The following is a 12,749-nucleotide window of genomic DNA, read 5'->3' as shown; positions in this document are numbered from 1 at the left end:
GGCAGGGCTGTAGGGAGAACCTATAACTACCTTGGGGGTCAGGATCAAGCTCTGCGGGACACCCATTGGCGCCATGTTTGGGGAACCCCCAAACTAGGCCAAGATTGTAAATAAAACACTGGATTGGGGAGGGGACGGTGGCCTAGAAGAATCAAAAAGCTGAAGCGGAAAGCTTAAGCACAGCGACCGTTAAGCGAGCACGCGCTTTGAGTTAGCCCCGCCCCGCTGTACTCCCTCGGCGCGCTCCCCATTCTCCCGCTCAGCGACGACGTCCGTGTTATGTGCGCGTGCGCGCGAAATAACGGCCGCTGGCGGAGGGAAGTGGGGGGTGGAATCGTTCAAGTGGGGGAAGAGAAGCCGCCTAGTCTCCCGCGCGCCCACCACCTGCACCATCGCCAGCCAATCAGCAACCGTCTCGGGGGTCTCGCGCTCGGGGCGGCTAGGGCTGCTGGGTGGCTACCCCGTCCCTCCGCCCTCTAGAGTCCCTCCTGTACTTCCCCCTCCCGCTGGCCCCGCGCGCACTCGCGCTCGCGCCCGCTCCAGCCTCTTGTGTGTCCTCGCGCCCCCCGCCCGCCCTCCGGCGCGCAGTGTGCTCCGCTCCCCCACCCTCCTCCCCCCTCCCTCCTTGCGCGCCTCCTCCCCGGGTCCCCCCTCCCCCACCGCTGCCTCCTCCCGCCCCGGGGTGAGCGCGAGCCACCTCCCTCCTCCCTCCGCCATGGATCCCAGCAACTGGAGCAGCTTCATCTTCCAGGTAACAACCCCCGCCCCCCCGCCCCTGCCCCCCCTCCCACACCCCCTCCTGCCCGCCCTCCCTCCTGTCCCACACCCCCTCCGCGCGCCCGGTGCGCGCGCAGCTGTCCCCCTCCCTCCCTCGCGCCCTCCCCCGCCCTCCCCGAGGCGCCGGCTGGGCGCGCGCGCGCGGCGGGGGCCGAAGCTGCTCCCTCGCTCCCCCCACCCCGCCCCGCCAGGCTCCAACTGCCGCCACCACCGCCGCCGCCGCCCGGGCCCCCGCCCCCGGCCCCGGCCCTCGGCCCCGCGGGGCCTCTCGCCCCCACCCAGGGGGCGTCGCCTCCGCCGCCGCGCTCCGCGCCCCACAAGACGCCCTCCTTCCCTCCCTCCCGCCGGCCGGGGTGCGCGGGCGGCGGGGCGGCCCTCGGGCCATGCGTTCGGCTCGGCCCAACCCGGCCGGCCGGGGGCGGCGCCCCGAGCCCGGGCCCCGCGCGGCCCGTGCCCCCGGCTCCCGCTGAGCACCGGGGGCCCCACTGTGGCCGAGGCCATGTTCCCCGTGTTCCCTTGCACGCTGCTGGCCCCCCCCTTCCCCGTGCTGGGCCTGGACTCCCGGGGGGTGGGCGGCCTCATGAACTCCTTCCCGCCACCTCAGGGTCACGCCCAGAACCCCCTGCAGGTCGGGGCTGAGCTCCAGTCCCGCTTCTTTGCCTCCCAGGGCTGCGCCCAGAGTCCATTCCAGGTGAGTAGGGGCCGGGCCGGGCGGGCAGGCGCCGACCAGCGACCGCGGCCCACACGGCGCCTTGTCTCCGCAGGCCGCGCCAGCGCCCCCACCCACGCCCCAGGCCCCGGCGGCCGAGCCCCTCCAAGTGGACTTGCTCCCGGTTCTCGCCGCCGCGCAAGAATCAGCCGCAGCGGCTGCAGCTGCTGCGGCTGCTGCCGCTGCAGTGGTTACTGCACCCCCGGCCCCTGCTGCCGCCTCCACAGTGGACACAGCGGCCCTGAAGCAGCCTCCGGCGCCTCCTCCACCACCCCCTGCCGTATCCGCACCAGCCGCCGAGGCCGCGCCCCCCGCCGCGGCTGCCACTATCGCCGCAGCGGCTGCCACCGCTGTTGTCGCCCCAACCTCGACGGTCGCTGTGGCCCCGGTTGCATCTGTCTTGGAGAAGAAGACAAAGAGCAAGGGGCCCTACATTTGCGCTTTGTGCGCCAAGGAGTTCAAGAACGGCTACAACCTCCGAAGGCACGAAGCCATCCACACAGGAGCCAAGGCTGGCCGGGTCCCCTCGGGTGCTATGAAGATGCCCACGATGGTGCCCCTGAGCCTCTTGAGCGTCCCCCAGCTGAGCGGGGCCAGCGGGGGTGGGGGAGAAGCCGGGGCTGGCGGCGGCACGGCCGCGGTGGCGGCTGGTGGTGTTGTGACCACGACTGCCTCTGGAAAGCGCATCCGGAAGAATCACGCCTGTGAGATGTGCGGCAAGGCCTTCCGCGACGTCTACCACCTGAACCGACATAAGCTGTCGCATTCGGACGAGAAGCCCTACCAGTGCCCTGTGTGCCAGCAGCGCTTCAAGCGCAAGGACCGCATGAGTTACCACGTGCGCTCACATGACGGCGCTGTGCACAAGCCCTACAACTGCTCCCACTGTGGCAAGAGCTTCTCCCGGTGTGCAGGGGCCTCGGCTGCCCACTAGGCCGATGGTGGGGGGAGGGCAACAAGGTGGCCTATCTTTGGCTGGTGGGGAGGCGGCTCCCGTTCCTGGGGACAGGCACCACTCCCAGGGAGGAGGGAAGTGAGCCTCGTGGTTATTAGGAACAGGGGGTGGTACTTTTGTAGAAGAGGTGGGTCTTTGGGCTGAAGGAAAGTAGCCTCTGGGCAGAAGAGGAATCTTGGTTTGAGAGCTCTCCTGCCTGAGGACTGAAGCTGTGGGGAAACGCTGGGACTTTGGAAAGGAATTTTGGAGGAACCTAAGTAGATTTGAGGCACACCTCACCTTGTAGCCTTAGCCCTAACACACGCCCCCTCCCACCTCAACATGTCCTTAGGCCGGATCACCTCAACAGTCACGTCAGACAAGTGCACTCTACAGAGCGGCCCTTCAAATGTGAGGTAGGAAGCCCGCTTCCTCCTGTCCTGGTTTTCATGATTTTGATCCTCATTGTAGCTGTGTGGGTTCAGCCTCTCAGACCCCCTTTTTCTCTCTCTTTTTGCCTCTTCACTCCATTTTCACATTTCTTCTTCAAGGCCTGGTCATCTCACGCCCATTTCCTACAGATCAAAGATCCCCAAGGCTCTGATCCCTTTATCTTGCTCCCTTCTCTCTACTCCCCGAAGCTTTAACTCTCCTGTGACCCCCCACACCCTCCCCCCCAGAAATGTGAGGCAGCTTTTGCTACGAAGGATCGACTCCGAGCGCACACAGTACGACACGAGGAGAAGGTGCCATGTCATGTGTGTGGCAAGATGCTGAGCTCAGCTTATATTTCGGACCACATGAAGGTGCACAGCCAGGGCCCTCACCATGTCTGTGAGCTCTGCAACAAAGGTACATGCTAAGGGATGCTAGGAGGGCAGGGATAAAGTGGGGTTGGGTGGGCACAGAGCTGTTGGTTTTTTCACTGATTTGGGTCAAGGGTGCTGCAGCCAAGAGCTCGTGGCGTGTAGAGAACCCTTTAAGAAGCAAGCACAACACCATTGGAAGCAACTGAACATCACTAAATTAAGTACCATGGCTCACAGGAGGCTGTCCACCAGAAACTCAGCCTCTTGGGTGTGCTTGGGGAAAATGAAGTGGGACGCGGTTGCTTTGAGAAAGAAATCACCAAAAAACCTGTCCCCAGGGTTTCAACTTTGCAGCCACAAGTTCTTGTCTCCAACTCTTGGGGCAGGTGGAGTAGATGAGCATGGGTGTAACAAGCCCTACCCAGTAACAGAACCTGTTTTCAATGTGGTTATTTACTAAAGGAGCTGAGACTGGGGCACTGGATGGGGGGACACAGCCGTCTCTACTGAGAGTCAGCCCTTTAGAAAGCTAGGCAACAGCGTGCTGTCATGGGGGAAGGTCTCTGTAGGTATTAAGGGTTAAGAAATGGGTACCACTCGGAACAGGCCCCAAGCTCAGGGAAAGGCTATGTTCCACTGGAGTAGTTGGCCCCAGCCTACCAAGGATGTGGTGGGAGGAGGACAGTGCCACATGAGGAGGGTGTCCCCAGCCTAGGAGAACAGCCCTGTCTCCGGGGTCTCCACCAGGCTGACCCCAAACCCGCATCCCACCCCCACCCCCCCCATAGGCTTCACCACAGCAGCATACCTGCGCATCCACGCGGTGAAGGACCATGGGCTCCAGGCCCCGCGGGCTGACCGCATCCTGTGCAAGCTGTGCAGCGTGCACTGCAAGACCCCTGCCCAGCTGGCCGGCCACATGCAGACCCATCTGGGGGGGGCCGCCCCTCCTATCCCGGGAGATGCCCCCCAGCCACAGCCTACCTGCTGAGGGGGACCCCTGCACCCACCAGGCAAGGTGTGGGACATGGCTGGGGGGGCAGGATGGGATGTGTGGGACAAGGGAACGCAAAGGGCCCAATAGGGGATCTCAGGAAGGCCAGGGATGCCAGTCTGTCACTCAGATTAGGGAGACTTGGGGTCCAGAGAGGGCAGTATGGACATGCTCTGTCTGGGTAAGCAGGCAGGCCAAAGCCTCTGGGGACCTGATAGGAAGTAACGGCTGTGTCCCAGGGGAAGTAGGGAAATAGTTGAAAAGTCTGGGGTATGAAGTATGTTTCTTGCCATTTAGGTTGTGCTGTGATCCTTGGTGTTTCTTATTGTAGGTACTGGTGAGGTTTGTCCAATGGCAGCGGCAGCAGCAGCAGCGGCAGCGGCAGCAGCAGCAGTGGTGGCAGCCCCTCCCACAGCTGTGGGCACCCTCTCTGGGGCAGAGGGGGTACCAGTGAGCTCTCAGCCACTTCCCTCCCAGCCTTGGTGAGCTCCAAGTTGATGGAGGACAGGGGAGAGCAGAGGAAAGCTCTCTTGGTACAGTCTCCTCTTCCCACCAACTTCCTCACGTCATCAACCAAGGAGCCTCCAGACGGAGAGGAGGAAGAAGGAATTCACTAGGTTTTAACGATGTTTCTCCTGCTCCTTTCTTCTCCCTATCAGAGCTGACCCTACAAACACCTGTCCCCTGAGTTGTGTTGAAGTCCCCTGGACAGTGAGCAGGGGTGGCAGAGGACAGCAGCAGCCACTGCCCTCAACCTTTAAGCCCTTGCCTTTCCTCCCAGGGATTTGTGAGCCTTTCCTTAGAAGGTCCTGTGCTCTCCTCCTGTCCCCTCCCCTACTGTCTGCTGCCCCTTCCTGGGGAGTTGGTGCTTTCTTTTTTTGTTGTTGTTTTTTTCCCAGGGGTAGGGAGGAGAGAGAGGAGGGGAATTAAGATTCTGTCCCAGAAAAGAGAGAAGGTGGTGTTGAGGGGCAGAAGCAGGGAAGGCAGAGGGATACTTTGAGTAAGGTTGTGTGGTTAAACCCCAAGCATCCTACTGGAGTATCTGTCCAGGGAAAAGCCAAGGGGAGCATCAGAAGGAGCCACTAGGGCCAGAGGCAGAACAAGAGAATCTTAGGGGGCCAGGGTAAAGGAGGGGAGCCAGGGAATAAGAGGTGCTTCCTGGGGGTGGGGGAATGCAGCCATAGTGTCTTCCCCTTCCCTCTTCCACCCCAGCTCCAGCCCTGGTCTTTTCTTCCTCTTTCCCACAACAGAAGATATGGCCCTGGCCATGACATCGTGTTCCTGTGTCCCTTGCATGTTCCCCACTCTCCCCTCCCTCCTTTTGCGCAGACCCCATTACAATAAATTTTAAATAAAAACTTGTCTCTGGGTTCCTGTGTTATCTTCGTCAAGCCCCTGTTGTGTGTGTGCCTCACCTCTTCTAGGGAGAGGAAGGGGTTTTTTGTTAGCCTTGATCTTAGTCCCAACCTTTCTTGCCCTGCAAAGTGATAGCTGCAGTACAACACGAATTTAGGGTAGATCCAACAATACAGACGTTGTGGAGAGCAAACTCCAGGTCTTCAGGGAATACCCACTTGAGATTTGGGGTGCCTAAGCTAGTTATTGATGCTGCCCTGTCCACAACCCCGTACCAAGCTGCACAGATGCCCCTCCAAATGCCTGCATATGTAGACCCCAGGGCCCATGGTTGTTACAGGCAGGGTTCAGTAAACTGCATTGGGGTCCCGCTGTGATGGCCATGGACTGCTTGCCCTAGCTGTTTCTAGCTTTCTGGAATTCCCTTTTCTGGGCTTTGCTCAGACCTTTACAAAGACCCTTAAGCTTTCATCACGCACTGCTGCTGCTGCTTTCCAGGAGTAAGGACGGCTTCAGTTCTGCAGGCTCCCTTGTGAAACCCCACGCAGTTCCCTGCAACCGCCCCAAACTTAGACCTGTTTGCTTAACCCACCCAATCCTCACTGGTCCAACTCTTCGCAAACCTACGTCTCTGCCAGGATCCCCCGGTGACCGTTGGCGGGAGGGGCCGAGGACTTAGGAAGGGGGTGCCCCACCAGGAGGTGCGCGTGAGAAAAGGCAGGGAGGGGGCACGAGTGGTCCCGGGGCCGGTTACCCAGGTAACACGGGGCCTGGCACGAGGTTCCCTTGGGCTATCGGGAGGGGCAGGAGGCGTGCTAGGGGCGGGGGCGGCGCGGCAGCAGTGGAGCTTAAGGGAGGGGACCAGAAAAGAAGGGCCGAGCAAACCCGGAGGAGAGAGGAGGGGAGACCCGCCACCTCCCTTCATTGCTCACAGACTTGTTCCCTCCCCGGTCTGCGGCTGCTGCAGCAGCGGCGGCGGCGGCGGCGGCGGGACGCAGGAGCAGTCCCGAGGCTGGCCACGGATGAGACTGGAACGAACTGAGACTGCTGGTAGGTGTGGACGACAGACAGCTGGGTGGCATGGGAATGCAGGTGCCAGGCGAACTAGAGGGTGGTGCTGGGTGCGTCGTACCATCAGGAGAAGATCCCCTCCCCCTTGGCCTCTGCTGAAAGCAACAAGGGAACCCCTAAAAGAAGGGCTGAGAAGGTATGCACAAGATACTGGGTCTCCCCAAGAAGGGACTGGGAGGAGGCAGACGGGCATTTGAACCCAAATACGCAGTAGAAAAACCTGCTGCACTTCTCAGGTGGTGCTCAGAGAGGAGGGAAGGGTACAAAAGGAACAGAGTGTGTGGGTCCTCTGTCCGTCTGCCTGTTGGAGTATCTGGTGCATGCACAGATTTTGATGTTCTGATGCACCTTTGAGTTGGGAGCTGAGAGTCTGGGTCTTGTTGGGTGTGTTGGATGGATCTAGAAACAGACCCAAGAGCAGTTCTGTTTAGAAAAGGGTTTATCTCCCCATGACTCTCCAAGCAGACTTTAAGCAGAACACTTCTCCACCCGAGGGTGTCCCACCTTAAAGCAAAGGAAACCCCAACTTTTCCTCCTCTCCCAAGGGACAGTACAGGCTAGCCTTAAATCAGAATCCTAGCCCTCTTGGGCCTGTGGTGATGGGAGACCTTCTTCCCTCCTCACCAAGCCTGTCTCCTCCTTTTCCAGGATTTGCTACTGTCATTGCTGTTTTCTCTTCCCCACCGGCCCTCTCCCATCTCTCTTCTCTAAGATGGCAGCCAGTAGCTCTGAGGTCTCTGAGATGAAGGGGGTAGAAGACAGTTCCAACACCCACTCAGAAGGTCCCAGGCATTCTGAAGAAGGAATGGGTCCTGTCCAGGTTGTAGCAGAGAACCTAGACCAGCCAGAGGCCCTTCAGTCAGGCCCAGACACCACTGCAGCCCCTGTGGACTCAGGGCCTAAGGCTGAGCTGGCACCAGAAACCACAGAGACCCCAGTTGAAACCCCAGAAACAGTCCAGGCCACAGACCTCAGTGTAAACCCAGGAGAAGACTCCAAAACCTGCCCCAGCCCCAAAGAGGCATGCCAAGAGCCGGCATCCAGACCAGAGGTGAACAGAGAGGCTACAGCAGAGCAAGGGGCTGAGCAGCAGTCTGCAGCCCCTCCTGAGCCAACCTCAGAGCAGGCTTTGCAGCTAAATACCCAGTCAGACCCTCAGCCAACTTCCCAGCCTCCTCCTAAACCACCCCTTCAGGCAGAGCCCCCCACCCAAGAGAACCCTACCACAGAGGTCCTGACAGAAAGTACAGGGGAAAAACAAGAAAATGGAGCAGTGGTTCCCCTTCAGGCTGGTGATGGGGAAGAGGGCCCAGCCCCCCAGCCTCACTCACCACCCTCAACTAAAACACCCCCAGCCAATGGTGCACCCCCCCGTGTGCTGCAGAAGCTGGTTGAGGAAGACAGAATAGGAAGGGCTCATGGTGGGCATCCAGGATCTCCTCGAGGTAGCCTAAGCCGTCATCCCAGCTCCCAGCTGGCAGGTCCTGGGGTGGAAGGGGGTGAAGGCACCCAGAAACCTCGGGACTATATCATCCTTGCCATCCTGTCCTGCTTCTGCCCCATGTGGCCTGTCAACATTGTGGCCTTCGCTTATGCCGTCATGGTGAGCTCCAAGGGACCCCGGCCCAAGTGTACTATGGCTCCCAGCTTCCTGCCAGTGTCAGCCCAGAGCCCCAGTAACGACACCTTCCCTCACCTCTCTGCATGGATCCCACTTTTCCAATTGCCAGGCCTTTGCTTGCCTCTCACCTAACCCTCCAAGGCACTACTGCCCTTCAAGTGGGAGGGAAACAGATGTTTCATATAATCTTGCTGACCTGTACCCATTTCCTCCTGCATCCCCAATTCTCCTTCCTTAATCCAATGGGGCTGTCTTCCCTCTGGACTCTCACCTGATCCCTGCTGGGCTGGCTCCTGCTGACCTGGGCCATGATACCTCCAAACCCCTCACCCTCACCCCAGTCCCGGAACAGCCTGCAACAGGGGGACGTGGATGGGGCTCAACGTCTGGGTCGAGTAGCCAAGCTCTTAAGCATCGTGGCGCTGGTTGGGGGGGTCCTCATCATCATCGCCTCCTGCGTCATCAACTTAGGCGGTGAGTGGGGGTCGGGGACAGGAAGGGGAGGTGTGGAGGGTTGACAAGGGCAGCTTTACTAACCCCTGACCCTGCTCTCTCCTGTCTGTCCTCCCTATTCCTTTGTCTCTTCCTTCCTCCCTGTCTGTCTTTCCCTCTCCTCTCCCACAGTGTATAAGTGAGGGGCTCTGCCCTGCATTCCAAGACTTTTCTTCCTGTTGGGAGCTGTCTTGGGTCCATCCCAATCCTGGGAGAATCCCAGTCCATGGCCCTGGCCCCCACCCCTAGGGACTGAGGGAGCCTGAGCGGGCCTTGTTTACAGCTTCTTCCCTACTCCTGCATCCTGCCAGGCTCCTCTGCCAGCCGTAGGCTTCCTTTCTCCCTGCACTTTTGCCTGCAGATCTCCCCTCCTGCCTCTTGACCCCCCTAGTCCTGCACTCTGAAAACCCCTCTGCACTTCTGGACGCCTCCCTGAACATCTAAATTGTACTCTGCACCTCCGCATCCCTCCCAGCCTCCTTGCACTTCTCCCTGCCCCTGGAATCCTCTGAACCTTAATTAACCCTGACCTCCCAACTTTCATTGTCTTGGTATCTAACCCATCCCTTTCTTCCCTTCCCTAACATTCTTTCCCCTTGCCACATCCCCTGACCCCTTCTCATCTTTCCCTTAGCGTCTTCACCCTCCTGCCAACACTTAGTCTGCAAAACCTGCAGTACTTAGGTCAGGCTGAGGGAAGAAGGATGGTGTGGGGAGAGGTCTGCCTAGCTAGGGGCTCTGACTGTTCTCTACTGGGGACCACCCAGGCCCAGATCATACCCCCACCCTAACCCCTAAGGTGCCTATTGGGTCGCAAAGCTGGCAAGCCAGACCTCACCTGGGGTACTTGCACAAGAGTGGGAGTCCTGGTTCTGAACATTCAGGGGAGGAAGGGGTATAGCTGTGGCTGAAGAGTCAGCCTAAATTGACCTGCCCATTTGGGCTTTTTAACCTCAAGAGTTTCTCGAAGGTCCATTTATGTGCTTTGTAAACAGTAGAATTTTAAAAAAAATTTAAAAAGGACCAAAGTTCTCAACTGCAGGGAGCAAGGGAAGGGCGCGAGCTCTGTAATATTCTCTAAGAGGACGAGGGAGGTTTGTTGCACGCGACAGCCCACTGAGGAGGCAGAGAGCCAGCTGCGATGCATTTCGGAGTTGGTCGGTGTTTTTTTTGTTTGTTTGTTTGTTTTCTTTCTTTAAAAAAAGTTGGGGGGAAAACTAAAATTCCTTTAAAAAAATAAAACTGAGTCTCCCTTTTTGTATGCTGAATGCTGCATGAGTCTTAAACACTAATAAACAGAGAATGCATGAGACTGGCCTCAGTTGGTCCCTGTGTTGGTTTGCAGAGTCAAGGTACTGCTTTCTGGCAGGCCCTAGTGAACGGAATACGCATGCGCTGCCGCAGTGGCCATCTTTAGTATGGGCCGAAGTTAGTGATGCCTGAGGGCCTCATTGCGCATGCGCAAGTGGTCTCTTTTTTTTTTTTTTTTTTTTTTCCCCTTCCAAGTAGTTTTGACTACCACGGAGCCTCCGCGCGCCATTTCTCTGCGCCTGCGTACTGCGATCCTGCGCAGCCAGGGAGGCGGGTTTTAGCTCCAGGTTTGTACCGCTGCTGAGTAGACGCGAACTAGGTTTGCCGGGTTTAAAAAAATGGCTTCCATCCAGGTGATGGAGAAGGCGATGTGAAAGCGAGAAAGCAGGCCCTTCCCTTTCCAGCTCCGAGCGTGTCTCCTGCCGGTCCCTGGGAACGGCAGAATTCTGGATCCGTGGGGTGGGGTCTGTCCTAGCAGGGACCTGAGCGCCCCCTCCTGGGGACCGTGCTCTGGCCGCAGTCAGTTGTTGGACTGCCTCGTTGGTGATTTCTTAGACCCCCACTTGATCTAAAGCCTTTTGGGTGAGGCACCCTGGTTTGGTACTCCAGAGTCTCCTATATTGCTGGGCTCTTCTCTAGTACTCTATGTCCCTTGCCCTGGGCCATGGAACCATTGCAGGCAGCACAGCGGCGCCTCTGTCTGAAGAAGGGGAAGTGACTTCCGGCCTCCAGGCTCTGGCGGTGGAGGACACTGGAGGTCCCTCTGTCTCGGCTAGTAAGGCCGAGGAAGAGGGGAAAGGCAGTCAGGAGGAGGCCGGGCGTGAGGCATCCAGGGCTGAGGAGGCACTAGAAGCTTCCAGCGCTGTGAGCGACGAGCGTGCCGAGGGAGAATCCGAAGACTGGTGCGTGCCCTGCAGCGACGAGGAGGTGGAGCTGCCGGCCAATGGGCAGTCCTGGATGCCCCCACCCTCCGAAATCCAGCGGCTCTATGAACTGCTGGCTACCCAAGGTACTCTGGAGCTTCAAGCGGAGATCCTACCCCGCCGGCCGCCTACTCCTGAGGCCCAGAGTGAAGAGGAGAGATCAGATGAGGAGCCAGAGGCCAAAGAGGAGGAGGAGGAAAAGTGAGGCCATGCTTTACACATTATTCACGGGACTTCTCTCTTGAACACTGAAACTGGAGGGAGGGGAGAGCAGGAAAGGGAGAGGCAGCGGGCTGGGGTATGCCAGCAGGTGTTTGGGAGAGCTTCTCTCACCCTTCGCTTTCTGTCCACCCTGTTTCAGGCCGCACATGCCTACAGAGTTTGACTTTGATGATGAGCCAGTGACACCCAAGGACTCACTGATTGACAGAAGACGTACACCAGGTAGGAATGAGAGGGAAGAATTGAGGGGAAGTAAAGGGCCTCTTTTAGTTACCTCAGAAGAGGGCTGGTCTGAGGCCTTGGCTGATTTCTGCCGTCATGCAAGATGGAGCATTCACACAGTGGCAGCCTATTTCTGACTTAGGTCAATGCTATACTTTTCTGTCAGAGACCCACAAACCTTCCCAAAAGTCCAAGATCTCCTGACATCCCAGCCCGTCGCCTTTCTAGAGTTTACTTTCAGAATCATTCTTGAGCTCTCTCCCAGCTGGTTAAGCCAACAGCAAGTTGCATTAATTAGCTCCACTTCTACAGTTCCACCTTCGATTTCTCTTGTTGACACTTTTCACAGTTCTAACTAGTATCCGCAGTCCTGGTCTTAGCAACCAGAGTAGTCCTTCTAAGTGAAGTCTTGTCTTTTCTCTGCTTGTACTCCTCCAGAGGATTCCATCACAGGGAAGAGCATGTCCAGTGCCTCTGCCCCAGTGCCCTGTACTCAGAATAAATCTGCCTCCTGCCCCAGGACCTTTGCACTTGATGGCTATGTTCCCCAGCCATTGCATTATGGGTATCTTAGCTTAATATCAGCCATCCTGTGTGTGGCCCAAACCTCAACATTTGCTTCTCTGTGCTCCCCAGGCCTAAAAAGTATGTATTTAACAAGATCTCTACGTGTAGGGGCTTGGGGATGCTCACTGGCTTAATGGTGTCACATTTCCTACCTTCTTAGGAAGCTCAGCCCGGAGCCAGAAACGGGAGGCGCGTCTGGATAAAGTCCTCTCAGACATGAAGCGACATAAGAAACTAGAGGAGCAGATCCTTCGGACCGGGAGAGACCTCTTCAGCTTAGACTCAGAAGGCCCCAGCCCTGCCAGCCCTCCACTCCGATCCTCAGGAAATAGTCTCTTTCCCAGGCAGCGAAAGTACTGACTGTTGCTGCTCTGGCCTACAGGTGCAGACTGTTTTGTGCTGAGCATGGCCGGCCTTTCCCATCCCAGGCTCTTGTAACAGAAAAAGCCTCAAGCTCCCAGCGCAGTGCCTTGCAGGAGAGTGTGTGTGTGTGTGTGTGTGTGTGCGTGTGCGTGTGTGTGTGTTGTTGTTGTTGTTGTTGTTGTTTAGTGTCTGTTTACAGTTTTGAGCTGGATATGCTGAATCTAATAAAAGATGCCTGATGATCTTTTCAGAGGAGAGACTGCCGCTCAACCCAAGCACATGTTCTTACTTGGGCAGAGGCAGAACTGTATCCCTCCACAGTGATATACTGAAGCCAGATGAGGCAGAGGTGCAGCCAGCCATCATCTAACACCTCCC

The 12,749-nt window shown here is 58.0% G+C and overlaps 3 protein-coding genes and 1 long non-coding RNA gene across 11 annotated transcripts; 3 read left to right on the top strand and 1 right to left on the bottom strand.

Moving 5' to 3' along the window:
• The first annotated feature begins 133 nt into the window (after nucleotides 1–133).
• Maz (MYC associated zinc finger protein) lies at nucleotides 134–5,585 on the top strand. 5 transcript variants are annotated; one of them, XM_039091680.2, is made up of 6 exons: nucleotides 134–751; nucleotides 1,382–1,468; nucleotides 1,542–2,392; nucleotides 2,773–2,836; nucleotides 3,101–3,272; nucleotides 4,555–5,585. In XM_039091680.2, the coding sequence occupies exons 1-6, from the start codon at nucleotides 716–718 to the stop codon at nucleotides 4,707–4,709; spliced, it is 1,365 nt and encodes a 454-aa protein (XP_038947608.1). In that variant the 5' UTR covers nucleotides 134–715; the 3' UTR covers nucleotides 4,710–5,585. The 5 variants fall into 5 exon arrangements, with proteins under 5 accessions (XP_038947608.1, XP_063130995.1, XP_038947613.1 ...); XM_063274925.1 differs by lacking the exon at nucleotides 4,555–5,585 and adding an exon at nucleotides 4,018–4,220; XM_039091677.2 differs by lacking the exons at nucleotides 134–751; nucleotides 4,555–5,585 and adding an exon at nucleotides 4,018–4,220 and having other exon boundaries at nucleotides 845–1,468.
• On the bottom strand, nucleotides 3,178–4,176 carry LOC134483860 (uncharacterized). The gene is made up of 2 exons (XR_010060989.1): nucleotides 4,038–4,176; nucleotides 3,178–3,397 (listed from the first exon to the last, which is right to left on the bottom strand). It is a non-coding gene; the product is annotated as an uncharacterized LOC134483860 (long non-coding RNA).
• A 638-nt stretch (nucleotides 5,586–6,223) lies between the features above and the next one.
• Prrt2 (proline-rich transmembrane protein 2) lies at nucleotides 6,224–10,894 on the top strand. 4 transcript variants are annotated; one of them, XM_063267784.1, is made up of 5 exons: nucleotides 6,224–6,280; nucleotides 6,547–6,629; nucleotides 7,299–8,253; nucleotides 8,613–8,745; nucleotides 10,273–10,894. In XM_063267784.1, the coding sequence occupies exons 3-5, from the start codon at nucleotides 7,363–7,365 to the stop codon at nucleotides 10,353–10,355; spliced, it is 1,107 nt and encodes a 368-aa protein (XP_063123854.1). In that variant the 5' UTR covers nucleotides 6,224–6,280; nucleotides 6,547–6,629; nucleotides 7,299–7,362; the 3' UTR covers nucleotides 10,356–10,894. The 4 variants fall into 4 exon arrangements, 3 of the variants coding, with proteins under 3 accessions (XP_063123854.1, XP_063123850.1, NP_001263399.1); XM_063267780.1 differs by lacking the exons at nucleotides 6,224–6,280; nucleotides 10,273–10,894 and adding an exon at nucleotides 8,896–10,073 and having other exon boundaries at nucleotides 6,459–6,786; NM_001276470.1 differs by lacking the exons at nucleotides 6,224–6,280; nucleotides 10,273–10,894 and adding an exon at nucleotides 8,896–10,084 and having other exon boundaries at nucleotides 6,494–6,629.
• Nucleotides 10,302–12,628, top strand: Pagr1 (Paxip1-associated glutamate-rich protein 1). The gene is made up of 3 exons (NM_001393856.1): nucleotides 10,302–11,198; nucleotides 11,359–11,441; nucleotides 12,169–12,628. Exons 1-3 carry the CDS (start codon nucleotides 10,720–10,722, stop codon nucleotides 12,366–12,368), a joined length of 762 nt encoding a protein of 253 aa, NP_001380785.1. The 5' UTR covers nucleotides 10,302–10,719; the 3' UTR covers nucleotides 12,369–12,628.
• Nucleotides 12,629–12,749: the final 121 nt, after the last annotated feature.

Source organism: Rattus norvegicus, chromosome 1, assembly GCF_036323735.1.
Source record: "Rattus norvegicus strain BN/NHsdMcwi chromosome 1, GRCr8, whole genome shotgun sequence".
NCBI lineage: Eukaryota > Metazoa > Chordata > Mammalia > Rodentia > Muridae > Rattus > Rattus norvegicus.
The sequence above is the reverse complement of the archived record's forward strand: the minus strand, read 5'-3'. Positions and strand labels throughout refer to the sequence as shown.

Coding starts and splice junctions, on each gene's coding strand:
- Maz (XM_039091677.2), top strand. CDS start 1,277: ATGTTCCCCGTGTTCCCTTGCACGCTGCTGGCCCCCCCCTTCCCCGTG. Junction 2,393..2,772: donor TGTGGCAAGAGCTTCTCCCG/GTGTGCAGGGGC, acceptor ACATGTCCTTAG/GCCGGATCACCTCAACAGTC. Junction 3,273..4,017: donor CTGTGAGCTCTGCAACAAAG/GTACATGCTAAG, acceptor CCCCCCCCATAG/GCTTCACCACAGCAGCATAC.
- Prrt2 (XM_063267780.1), top strand. CDS start 6,602: ATGAGACTGGAACGAACTGAGACTGCTGGTAGGTGTGGACGACAGACA. Junction 6,787..7,298: donor CTAAAAGAAGGGCTGAGAAG/GTATGCACAAGA, acceptor CTCCTTTTCCAG/GATTTGCTACTGTCATTGCT. Junction 8,254..8,612: donor CCTTCGCTTATGCCGTCATG/GTGAGCTCCAAG, acceptor CCCTCACCCCAG/TCCCGGAACAGCCTGCAACA.
- Pagr1 (NM_001393856.1), top strand. CDS start 10,720: ATGTCCCTTGCCCTGGGCCATGGAACCATTGCAGGCAGCACAGCGGCG. Junction 11,199..11,358: donor AAAGAGGAGGAGGAGGAAAA/GTGAGGCCATGC, acceptor ACCCTGTTTCAG/GCCGCACATGCCTACAGAGT. Junction 11,442..12,168: donor TGACAGAAGACGTACACCAG/GTAGGAATGAGA, acceptor CTACCTTCTTAG/GAAGCTCAGCCCGGAGCCAG.